Source organism: Musca autumnalis, unplaced genomic scaffold (genome assembly GCF_047663935.1).
Source record: "Musca autumnalis isolate F117 unplaced genomic scaffold, ASM4766393v1 scaffold_3, whole genome shotgun sequence".
NCBI classification, from domain to species: Eukaryota; Metazoa; Arthropoda; class Insecta; order Diptera; family Muscidae; genus Musca; species Musca autumnalis.
In genome coordinates, this window is record NW_027411866.1 from 235,510,580 (window position 1) to 235,523,543 (window position 12,964).

The 12,964-nt window shown below is 34.0% G+C and overlaps 1 protein-coding gene across 2 annotated transcripts in view; it reads right to left on the minus strand.

Annotated features, from left to right (window-relative positions):
- The window catches only part of phtm (cytochrome P450 enzyme phantom), a 34,156-nt gene that overhangs the window by 4,145 nt on the left and 17,047 nt on the right, over window positions 1-12,964 (minus strand). For both annotated transcript variants that reach the window (XM_073977266.1, XM_073977267.1), the window contains exons 5-6: window positions 2,870-3,078; window positions 2,248-2,611 (exon numbers count right to left, since the gene is read on the minus strand). In XM_073977266.1, the coding sequence (XP_073833367.1) occupies window positions 2,248-2,611; window positions 2,870-3,078 (573 nt within the window). The remainder of the gene's footprint in view (window positions 1-2,247; window positions 2,612-2,869; window positions 3,079-12,964) is intronic.

Here is a 12,964-nt window from a genome sequence, read left to right on the forward strand (position 1 = left end):
CCAGTTACAGATCTTCACAGCACGACAACATCGCTGCACGCCATCTCCACACATATTAGTCGAGGACTCAACTAGAGCAAGCCGGGTGATATAATAGTGATGGTGGCGCTTGAATTATCAAAAACCTTTTAAACAGTAAAGGACTCCATGTTGTTTGAGGACATCGAGCAGACTATTCCAGGTCAAGTTGAAGCGTTGGATAATAAGTTATATGTATGAACCCCAGTCCTAGGTGGAATTCAGGAAAAATAAGTCCAGGCCCGAAGGCGGGGTGATATCTCCGGAACTGTTTAACCGCTACCTCTCCCGTCTTCCACCGCCTCCAGATGTACGATCTTGGCATCAGATACCTTCCCGAATGTCATTTGTGAAAGGCTGAACCCCTATTTGACTGATCTTTCCGCCTGCTTCCGCGAGGAATATGCAAATTTCCACAAAGGTGAGAACAGAGCTGAATAAGATGGTAAATGGTAGCAGAATTCCGACCACAAGCAACCCCAAAGTTCTAGGGGTCACATTCGGCAGCATTTTCATGTCGTCCGCCCATGCCACATTTATCTACGACAAACTGAGATATAGGTCCCATGTCCTTAAGTCCCTAGCCGGCAGCACTTGGGATGCAGATAAGGAATCCCTGTTGGCCACATATAACGCAATAGGTCGGTCTTTGGTAAGCTACGCGATGGAAAATATTCCAACCTGTGAGAATGACGCACTGAGATCTGCAACAGGGTGTATCCTCATGTCTTCAGTGGACCATCTACATGAGGAGGCAAATATTCTCCCAGTACAGCTACACAATGGCATGCTTTCATTGCAGTACTTGTTCGGGTGGTACCGTGAGAGCCATCCTTATCACTATATGGTGGGTAAAAACTCCACACATGTCAGGAGTGTCTCCACGATCTAGAAAGAGAGGTCCAACGTTACAAGAGACAACCCCTAGATCAACAAACGTATCAAGCAGGTTTGAACACGGATGAAGTCGCCTCGGAAAACATACCCCATTTATGGCAGCTGAGGAGCGTCAGCTGCCACGACAAACCAGAGTAGTTTTGGCTCAACTACGGTATGGTACATCCAACTGAATTCCCATAGAGCAAGGATCGATGACACCGTGCAAAACATCTGCCCAGAATCCCATCGAAGCAGCCAAGTTCCTACAACTACAGATGGACCCACAGCCAGAGCTGGCTGAAAAATACTAAGGCAGCAGAAGCCGATGGCCTACAAACCAAGCTGTTCAAAACCGGAGGCGACACGATGATAAGGTGTGGGCATCAGCAAGATATTCCAGATTGGTAAAATAAAGCAACGGAGTTTTTTTCTTAGTTCGGCTTATGGAACAAATGTTCTGTAAAGGGCCAGCTAAGTAAGTGGTCAAGTCGATCGAATGAGCTTTCTCCGAATCGGGGGAAGAAAACTGTAAAATGGTATTTCATGTACCTTAGTGCGAAAATAACATCAAGTCCGATCAACCACGTGTATTTGGATCAGAGTTCAGATTTCCCGGATTTTACTCACGAGTGGGAGTACAAAAATTTACTTTACACTCCTTTGAGCCACGAAGATAAAACCGCGGAATGTATTGTAAGCGACAAAAATTAAAAGAGTACTCGACAAGAGTATTTAGAACGAACAAATAATATGCGCACTTTCGAGTGGCATACTCGCAGGAATACTCCCGATCGAATTCGAATAGAGTGTGAAAGTTCGGAGCGCTGGCGTGGATTAAAGCGTGAGACGAAAACCTCGGATCTCGAACAATACATAACAAATCACGGGTGAACACACGATCCAGTCTCTCTCAACCTTCTGTGAGACCGAACCAAAAAGTCTTCTTCGTTTTGCTAAGGGTCTGAAATGACTGCAACAAGAAAAATTTTCAGTACCACACTAAACAATTAAGCTTTATTACTAAATTTCTATTTTAATTTTATCCCCCTAAATATTTCCCTTTCTTCCACAATATCATTTTCTAATTCTCTCCTTTCAGCAACATCCCCTCCTCACCAGGATGAACATAATGGACCATAAGGTCTCCGAGTGGAGTGACCGTCGATTACGTGTCATTTAACTTATCCTAACCTAAGGACTTTAATACCACTTTCAGATAACAACAGCATATCCTTATAACCACAACGTTGTTTATTGCTGTTGCAGATCCCTTTTTTTTCGGAAAGTTTTTACTTCCCACAATTCTAGTGCAAATGTATAAAAAATAATTATAATTATAAGTAAACTTACCTCTCTCAACTGCTTTTGTGCCTCCTGCTCCTTGGCCATGTAGATAATAAACCATCTTAAAGTCGTCAAAGTTGTATCAACACCGGCACCAAACAAATCGGCCAACAAATGGCGCAATTGTTGTGGGCAAAAATATTCATCATATTTCGAACGATGATAGAGATCAACATGATTTTTCAATTCTTCTCTTTGTTCCAAGAAGAATTCCAAAATGCATGTATTCTTCAGGGACTCTTTGGTGGTATTGAATTTTCGCTTTTTTAATTTTTCCTCACATTTGCGTACAATATCATCATAGATTTGATGCGTTTTGGCTTTACCATCGAGTACATATTTTATGTTACGGTGATTCGAGGGTAAAAATCTTTAAAAGAAGGAGGAGAAGAGAGAGAAAAGGGAAGGGATAAATAATATGTGAGGTCTGTGTTAGACTTTTACTTTTTATTTATTAACCAAAGTGTGTTGCAGTGCAGCATGCAGTTTTTTTTCAAGTCAATTTTTCTTTTCCTTGTTCCTTTTTGGACATAAGTTATTGTTTCTCGTTCTATCTACCTACCAGTGCCTGCTGCAATGCATCACTTTCGCTTATTTTACAGTTGTTGACGCTGCTTGGCTGACTCACCTTAAGAATGGCAGAAAATTGACTACCCCTGAAACACCGATTAGTTTAACGCCCGTTTCCTGCAGCTCCTGCAAATAACGCCAAGTGACATCATCGCGTGCATATGTGATGCCAAACACCAAGTCGTTCATTATGTTGCCCAAGGTATGCTGGAGTGCTGGCAATGGATTCACGGCCATTGATAAATTCTTAGAATCACTTTGAAGATACTGCAATAAAGAAATAAAATAACAAATAATGCAATAATGCAGGCACACATAAATTTATGGAGAAAAACGGCACTGGCCGTTGTTAGGGAGAAATGGGATAAGTAATATATTTTAACAATAGTCTTTTCCTGGAAGGTCTGTATATGATCATCTGTGAGGAGAACTTTTGATCTTCTATGAGAAGTCCTATTGGTTTTTTATGAGACGATCCATTGGTCTTCTGTAACCTATTTGGATTCTATGAGAACAAAAAGTAGTCAGACCTTTGGTCTGAATTTTTTTCTATAAAAAAAAAGTAGTCAGACCTTTGGTCTGAATTTTTTCTATAGAAAAAAGTAGTCAGACCTTTGGTCTGAATTTTTTTCTATAGAAAAAAGTAGTCAGACCTTTGGTCTGAATTTTTTTCTATAGAAAAAAGTAGTCAGACCTTTGGTCTGAATTTTTTTCTATAGAAAAAAGTAGTCAGACCTTTGGTCTGAATTTTTTTCTATAGAAAAAAGTAGTCAGACCTTTGGTCTGAATTTTTTTCTATAGAAAAAAGTAGTCAGACCTTTGGTCTGAATTTTTTTCTATAGAAAAAAGTAGTCAGACCTTTGGTCTGAATTTTTTTCTATAGAAAAAAGTAGTCAGACCTTTGGTCTGAATTTTTTTTCTATAGAAAAAAGTAGTAAGACCTTTGGTCTGAATTTTTTTCTATAGAAAAAAGTAGTCAGACCTTTGGTCTGAGTTGTTTCTACAGAAAAAAGTAGTCAGACCTTTGGTCTGAATTTTTTTCTATAGAAAAAAGTAGTCAGACCTTTGGTCTGAATTTTTTCTATAGAAAAAAGTAGTCAGACCTTTGGTCTGAATTTTTTTTCTATAGAAAAAAGTAGTCAGACCTTTGGTCTGAATTTTTTCTATAGAAAAAAGTAGTCAGACCTTTGGTCTGAATTTTTTTTCTATAGAAAAAAGTAGTCAGACTTTGGTCTGAATTTTTTTTCTATAGAAAAAAAGTAGTCAGAACTTTGGTCTGAATTTTTTTCTATAGAAAAAAGTAGGCAGACCTTTGGTCTGAATTTTTTCTATAGAAAAAAGTAGTCAAACGTTTGGTCTGAATTTTTTTCTATAGAAAAAAGTAGGCAGACCTTTGGTCTGAATTTTTTTCTATAGGAAAAAGTAGTCAGACCTTTGGTCTGAATTTTTTTCTATAGAATAAGTAGTCAGACCTTTGGTCTGAATTTTTTTCTATATCAAAAAAGTAGTCAGACCTTTAGTCTGATTTTTTTTCTATAGAAAAAAAGTAGTCTGACCTTTGGTCTGAATTTTTTTCTATAGAAAAAAGTAGTCAGACCTTTTTCTATAGACAGTCAGACCTTTGGTCTGAATTTTTTTCTATAGAAAAAAGTAGTCAGACCATTGGTCTGAATTTTTTTCTATAGAAAAAAGTAGTCAGACCTTTGGTCTGAATTTTTTTCTATAGAAAAAAAGTGGTCAGACCTTTGGTCTGAATTTTTTTCTATAGAAAAAAAGTGGTCAGACCTTTGGTCTGAATTTTTTTCTATAGAAAAAAAGTGGTCAGACCTTTGGTCTGAATTTTTTTCTATAGAAAAAAAGTGGTCAGACCTTTGGTCTGAATTTTTTTCTATAGAAAGAAAGTGGTCAGACCTTTGGTCTGAATTTTTTTCTATAGAAAAAAAGTGGTCAGACCTTTGGTCTGAATTTTTTTCTATAGAAAAAAAGTGGTCAGACCTTTGGTCTGAATTTTTTTCTATAGAAAAAAAGTGGTCAGACCTTTGGTCTGAATTTTTTTCTATAGAAAAAAAGTGGTCAGACCTTTGGTCTGAATTTTTTTCTATAGAAAAAAAGTGGTCAGACCTTTGGTCTGAATTTTTTTCTATAGAAAAAAAGTGGTCAGACCTTTGGTCTGAATTTTTTTCTATAGAAAAAAAGTGGTCAGACCTTTGGTCTGAATTTTTTTCTATAGAAAAAAAGTGGTCAGACCTTTGGTCTGAATTTTTTTCTGAATTTGGTCTTAATTTTTTTCTATAGAAAAAAAGTGGTCAGACCTTTGGTCTGAATATTTTTCTATAGAAAAAAGTGGTCAGACCTTTGGTCTGAATTTTTTTCTATAGAAAAAAGTGGCCAGACCTTTGGTCTGAATTTTTTTCTATAGAAAAAAGTGGTCAGACCTTTGGTCTGAATTTTTTTCTATAGAAAAAAGTGGTCAGACCTTTGGTCTGAATTTTTTTCTATAGAAAAAAGTGGTCAGACCTCTGGTCTGAATTTTTTTCTATAGAAAAAAGTGGTCAGACCTTTGGTCTGAATTTTTTTCTATAGAAAAAAGTGGTCAGACCTTTGGTCTGAATTTTTTTCTATAGAAAAAAGTGGTCAGACCTTTGGTCTGAATTTTTTTCTATAGAAAAAAGTGGTCAGACCTTTGGTCTGAATTTTTTTCTATAGAAAAAAGTGGTCAGACCTTTGGTCTGAATTTTTTTCTATAGAAAAAAGTGGTCAGACCTTTGGTCTGAATTTTTTTCTATAGAAAAAAGTGGTCAGACCTTTGGTCTGAATTTTTTTCTATAGAAAAAAGTGGTCAGACCTTTGGTCTGAATTTTTTTCTATAGAAAAAAGTGGTCAGACCTTTGGTCTGAATTTTTTTCTATAGAAAAAAGTGGTCAGATCTTTGGTCTGAATTTTTTTCTATAGAAAAAAGTGGTCAGATCTTTGGTCTGAATTTTTTTCTATAGAAAAAAGTGGTCAGACCTTTGGTCTGAATTTTTTTCTATAGAAAAAAGTGGTCAGACCTTTGGTCTGAATTTTTTTCTTTAGAAAAAAGTGGTCAGACCTTTAGTCTGAATTTTTTTCTTTAGAAAAAAGTGGTCAGACCTTTGGTCTGAATTTTTTTGGCTATAGAAAAAAGTGGTCAGACCTTTGGTCTGAATTTTTTTGGCTATAGAAAAAAAGTAGTCAGACCTTTGGTCTGAATTTTTTTCTATAGCAAAAAAGTAGTCAGACCTTTAGTCTGATTTTTTTTCTATAGAAAAAAGTAGTCAGACCTTTGGTCTGAATTTTTTTCTATAGAAAAAAGTAGTCAGACCTTTTTCTATAGACAGTCAGACCTTTGGTCTGAATTTTTTTCTATAGAAAAAAGTAGTCAGACCTTTGGTCTGAATTTTTTTCTATAGAAAAAAGTAGTCAGACCTTTGGTCTGAATTTTTTTCTATAGAAAAAAGTAGTCAGACCTTTGGTCTGAATTTTTTTCTATAGAAAAAAGTAGTCAGACCTTTAGTCTGATTTTTTTTCTATAAAAAAAAGTAGTCAGACCTTTGGTCTGAATTTTTTTCTATAGAAAAAAGTAGTCAGAACTTTTTCTATAGACAGTCAGACCTTTGGTCTGAATTTTTTTCTATAGAAAAAAGTAGTCAGACCTTTGGTCTGAATTTTTTTCTATAGAAAAAAAGTGGTCAGACCTTTGGTCTGAATTTTTTTCTATAGACAAAAAGTGGTCAGACCTTTGGTCTGGATTTTTTTCTATAGAAAAAAAGTGGTCAGACCTTTGGTCTGAATTTTTTTCTATAGAAAAAAAGTGGTCAGACCTTTGGTCTGAATTTTTTTCTATAGAAAAAAAGTGGTCAGACCTTTGGTCTGAATTTTTTTCTATAGAAAAAAAGTGGTCAGACCTTTGGTCTGAATTTTTTTCTATAGAAAAAAAGTGGTCAGACCTTTGGTCTGAATTTTTTTCTATAGAAAAAAGTGGTCAGATCTTTGGTCTGAATTTTTTTCTATAGAAAAAAGTGGTCAGACCTTTGGTCTGAATTTTTTTCTATAGAAAAAAGTGGTCAGACCTTTGGTCTGAATTTTTTTCTTTAGAAAAAAGTGGTCAGACCTTTAGTCTGAATTTTTTTCTTTAGAAAAAAGTGGTCAGACCTTTGGTCTGAATTTTTTTGGCTATAGAAAAAAGTGGTCAGACCTTTGGTCTGAATTTTTTTGGCTATAGAAAAAAAGTAGTCAGACCTTTGGTCTGAATTTTTTTCTATAGCAAAAAAGTAGTCAGACCTTTAGTCTGATTTTTTTTCTATAGAAAAAAGTAGTCAGACCTTTGGTCTGAATTTTTTTCTATAGAAAAAAGTAGTCAGACCTTTTTCTATAGACAGTCAGACCTTTGGTCTGAATTTTTTTCTATAGAAAAAAGTAGTCAGACCTTTGGTCTGAATTTTTTTCTATAGAAAAAAGTAGTCAGACCTTTGGTCTGAATTTTTTTCTATAGAAAAAAGTAGTCAGACCTTTGGTCTGAATTTTTTTCTATAGAAAAAAGTAGTCAGACCTTTGGTCTGAATTTTTTTCTATAGAAAAAAGTAGTCAGACCTTTAGTCTGATTTTTTTTCTATAAAAAAAAGTAGTCAGACCTTTGGTCTGAATTTTTTTCTATAGAAAAAAGTAGTCAGAACTTTTTCTATAGACAGTCAGACCTTTGGTCTGAATTTTTTTCTATAGAAAAAAGTAGTCAGACCTTTGGTCTGAATTTTTTTCTATAGAAAAAAAGTGGTCAGACCTTTGGTCTGAATTTTTTTCTATAGACAAAAAGTGGTCAGACCTTTGGTCTGGATTTTTTTCTATAGAAAAAAAGTGGTCAGACCTTTGGTCTGAATTTTTTTCTATAGAAAAAAAGTGGTCAGACCTTTGGTCTGAATTTTTTTCTATAGAAAAAAAGTGGTCAGACCTTTGGTCTGAATTTTTTTCTATAGAAAAAAAGTGGTCAGACCTTTGGTCTGAATTTTTTTCTATAGAAAAAAAGTGGTCAGACCTTTGGTCTGAATTTTTTTCTATAGAAAAAAAGTGGTCAGACCTTTGGTCTGAATTTTTTTCTATAGAAAAAAAGTGGTCAGACCTTTGGTCTGAATTTTTTTCTATAGAAAAAAAGTGGTCAGACCTTTGGTCTGAATTTTTTTCTATAGAAAAAAAGTGGTCAGACCTTTGGTCTGAATTTTTTTCTATAGAAAAAAAGTGGTCAGACCTTTGGTCTGAATTTTTTTCTATAGAAAAAAAGTGGTCGGACCTTTGGTCTGAATTTTTTTCTATAGAAAAAAAGTGGTCGGACCTTTGGTCTGAATTTTTTTCTATAGAAAAAAAGTGGTCGGACCTTTGGTCTGAATTTTTTTCTATAGAAAAAAAGTGGTCGGACCTTTGGTCTGAATTTTTTTCTATAGAAAAAAAGTGGTCAGACCTTTGGTCTGAATTTTTTTCTATAGAAAAAAAGTGGTCAGACCTTTGGTCTGAATTTTTTTCTATAGAAAAAAAGTGGTCAGACCTTTGGTCTGAATTTTTTTCTATAGAAAAAAAGTGGTCAGACCTTTGGTCTGAATTTTTTTCTATAGAAAAAAAGTGGTCAGACCTTTGGTTTGAATTTTTTTCTATAGAAAAAAGTGGTCAGACCTTTGGTCTGAATTTTTTTCTATAGAAAAAAAGTGGTTAGACCTTTGGTCTGAATTTTTTTCTATAGAAAAAAAAGTGGTCAGACCTTTGGTCTGAATTTTTTTCTATAGAAAAAAAGTGGTCAGACCTTTGGTCTGAATTTTTTTCTATAGAAAAAAAGTGGTCAGACCTTTGGTCTGAATTTTTTTCTATAGAAAAAAGTGGTCAGACCTTTGGTCTGAATTTTTTTCTATAGAAAAAAGTGGTCAGACCTTTGGTCTGAATTTTTTTCTATAGAAAAAAGTGGTCAGACCTTTGGTCTGAATTTTTTTCTATAGAAAAAAGTGGTCAGACCTTTGGTCTGAATTTTTTTCTTTAGAAAAAAGTGGTCAGACCTTTGGTCTGAATTTTTTCTATAGAAAAAAATGGTCAGACCTTTGGTCTGAATTTTTTCTATAGAAAAAAATGGTCAGACCTTTGGTCTGAATTTTTTTTTATAGAAAAAAATGGTCAGACCTTTGGTCTGAATTTTTTTTTATAGAAAAAAATGGTCAGACCTTAGTCTGAATTTTTTTCTATAGAAAAAAAGTGGTCAGACCTTTGGTCTGAATTTTTTTCTATAGAAAAAAAGTGGTCAGACCTTTGGTCTGAATTTTTTTCTATAGAAAAAAGTGGTCAGACCTTTGGTCTGAATTTTTTTCTATAGAAAAAAGTGGTCAGACCTTTGGTCTGAATGTTTTTCTATAGAAAAAAGTGGTCAGACCTTTGGTCTGAATTTTTTTCTATAGAAAAAAGTGGTCATACCTTTGGTCTGAATTTTTTTCTTTAGAAAAAAGTGGTCAGACCTTTGGTCTGAATTTTTTCTATAGAAAAAAATGGTCAGACCTTTGGTCTGAATTTTTTTTATAGAAAAAAATGGTCAGACCTTTGGTCTGAATTTTTTTCTATAGAAAAAAAGTGGTCAGACCGTTGGTCTGAATTTTTTTCTATAGAAAAAAGTGGTCAGACCGTTGGTCTGAATTTTTTTCTATAGAAAAAAGTGGTCAGACCTTTGGTCTGAATTTTTTCTATAGAAGAAAGTGGTCAGACCTTTGGTCTGAATTTTTTTCTATAGAAAAAAGTGGTCAGACCTTTGGTCTGAATTTTTTTTTATAGAAAAAAGTGGTCAGACCTTTGGTCTGAATTTTTTTCTATAGAAAAAAGTGGTCAGACCTTTGGTCTGAATTTTTTTCTATAGAAAAAAGTGGTCAGACCTTTGGTCTGAATTTTTTTCTATAGAAAAAAATGGTCACACCTTTGGTCTGAATTTTTTTTTTATAGAAAAAAATGGTCAGACCTTTGGTCTGAATTTTTTTTTTTATAGAAAAAAATGGTCAGACCTTTGGTCTGAATTTTTTTTTATAGAAAAAAATGGTCAGACCTGTGGTCTGATTTTTTTTCTATAGAAAAAGTGGTCAGACCTTTGGTCTGAATTTTTTTCTATAGAAAAAAGTGGTCAGACCTTTGGTCTGAATTTTTTTCTATAGAAAAAAGTGGTCAGACCTTTGGTCTGAATTTTTTTGGCTATAGAAAAAAGTAGTCAGACCTTTGGTCTGAATTTTTCTACGAAAAAAAATCTGTTGGCCTGTTAAGAAAAGAGTTATTGCTCTTCTCTGAGAAGAACTATTGATCTTCTATGAGAAGACCTATTTGTCTTCTATGAGAAGATTTATCCATCTTGTTTAAGGTGTCTTCTATATTCTGGTCATCCGAAGTGTTTATTCAACCCCACAAATATTCACTTCTAATACGATAACCCTTTTTGATTTTAATTTCTTTCGTTGCCTTGCACTTGAAAACCATTTGCCTTTGTTTTTGTCTGTCTCTCAACAAAAGCGAAAATAAAATGGAAAGTAAAAAAAGTCTGTCAAATAAACAAAGCCACGTCAGAAGCCTTAAATCAGACGGACAGACAGAGAGTCAGCGAGACAGTAGGTACGTCAAACAGTCAACATAAAAAAGATCAATGAATCAACCTGACTGTCTGGATAGCAGGAGGTAAGCTGCATTTCGACAGGCAGGCATGAAGACAGACATAGCACAGACGTATGGACTTTTATACCGGAAAGTTAACCTTCAGTTAACAAATGCCAATATAATGTTATTGGATGGGGAGAGAGGTCTAATGTACACATAAATATTTATACGTAATTCCATTACCATGATGATGATGATTAGCATCATCATCGTCATTATTATTGTGTGAGTTTTTTGCATCACCATAACCATGAAGATCATCTCTTTAACTTAGTTTTCTATGCCCAAGAGCCAAATTCAATGAATGAATTACGATGAGCTGTTGAGGTTTGAAAAATAAAACAGCCGAAAATATTTTATGGCTTGGCATGTCCAAAGGTTATATATTTTGGGTTTGAATTTAAAGTTCGCTGAATTAAAGGAAATGCCTCACAAATTCGAGTAAAATAAGGATGGCTTCTTGACAACTCAAAACACTTGAGGTTAGGAAGAATTTATTGACGTTTTAGAGTTTTCGAATGTTGCCTTATAGTAGACGAATATATTTAGGATCCAGGATCTATGCAATAATGGATTTTTCATACTATTTAATCTCTATCCTAACATAATCATAATATTATCTTCTGGCATGGGCCGTTTATCATTATCTTCGTACCAGGATATCTGTACTAAGAGGTTATCGACGTTTTTGAATTTTATTCTATCTTTCGCTTGTAGTGATCTGTATCGATATTTGATGCTTGGATCGAACGTATGTCCAACATGTGGGGCATCAATCCAAAACAACATAACAAATTTGATTCCTTGCTAATTGGTCGCGACAGTCACAAAATTGTTTATTTATAAAGATTCGCATTATTCTGATTTGCAGACATTTCATTCACGCTTTTCTTCGTTTTCCCATAGGGTGGGTTACTATCCCGAAGCCATAACCCAAAGTTTCATTGCTCTCATGGGACATTTTGTCCAACACTCTTGCCGCATCAGCAAGCTTTCTAAGCATTTCTCTATCAACAGTCTGTAGTTACGTATGATAGCTCTTATATACTCTTTCTATATTAGGCTGCAAATTCTCCAAAATAAATTGGGACATTACGCTTTAGGATTTGGGAATTATGTTCTTTAAAAGGTTTAATATTTTTTTTATAAATAAATGCCCGCTACTTCGTATGCGGAAGAGGAATAATATACAAATAAACAATATTCAATATGGAAATGGTGAACACTGAATTTTTTTTTTTTTTTTTGTACTGCTACTACCTATATTAATTGATATTTAATTTCATTTAAGTATTGTTCGTACCCCTTTAGAACCCGAATAGATACTTATATTTTTTAGTATACAAAATTACCATAGAAGTGCACGTTTCCGTATATCCCCAACGGAACTGTACCTCTCGGGTATTGTACGAATAGAACAAATCTACATTGTCCAATTAGATGCAAATTTGGACTTTGAATGTTCAGAGTCCCGGTTTCCCGGTTTAATCCGAAGAAGCTGTAATTTTTGATACCAATGAGTAGAAAACCTTTAATCAATATATGTTACGAGACATTTCAATTTAGGCCTTTTTGTTCTCAGGGGGTGAAAATCTTCTTGTAAAGCAATTGTCGCACAGATCTATGTTTTTAAATGGAATTACTAAAATGTTCAGAATAAAAAAAAACAATTTGTTGAAAAGATACGTCACGTTTGACTATTTAATTTCAGTGCATTATTTAGAAACCTATTTATTACAATTTTTAAATCCATATTTTACAGTTTTAGCTCTGCCGATGGTATTATATGTAGAAAAATTTCATAAATTTTAAGTGCGGATTTTCATAACCATTCTGATCCAACCTCAACAGTGATTCTCATAACTAATTTTTTATTATGGTTTTTATTGTTGACCTTTGATATCTAAGTTTTTCTTTTTTTCATCACCGAACTATTGGAAAAAGAAGCCGAACAAAGATAAAAAGAAAAACATAACTAATTTTATTCATCGGTTTGTTCAATACCAGTGCTTCAATATTTAATATTATGTATTTACTACTTCTAGTACACTTATTGTACTGCAACCTCTAACAGTAAAACTAATAAATAAATAATAAATCAGAATTTCTGCTCTATTCATTAGCCCAATACCAAGTTTATTGTACTTTAGTGCTTTTTGTACACTAGCTATATAATTCCAGCTTCATTCCTACACCCAACACCAAATTTAGTACCATTTTGTACTTTTCGTAGCCTTATAGTAGGTTTTTTGCAACACCACCACAATAACTAAGCCCATAGTGACCTCCATACCATAAAATTTGTGTGCATTTTAAAAGCTCCTTATCTAAACACCCCCTGACCCTAAACAAAGATTTGAAATTCTAGCTCTATCCTATAATGCAATACCAAAACCAAACCAAATTTAGTTCATCTTTATATATAAAACTCAATTGTCGTTTGTTGGTAATTGAATCAGTTGAAAACGGCTAGAGCGAT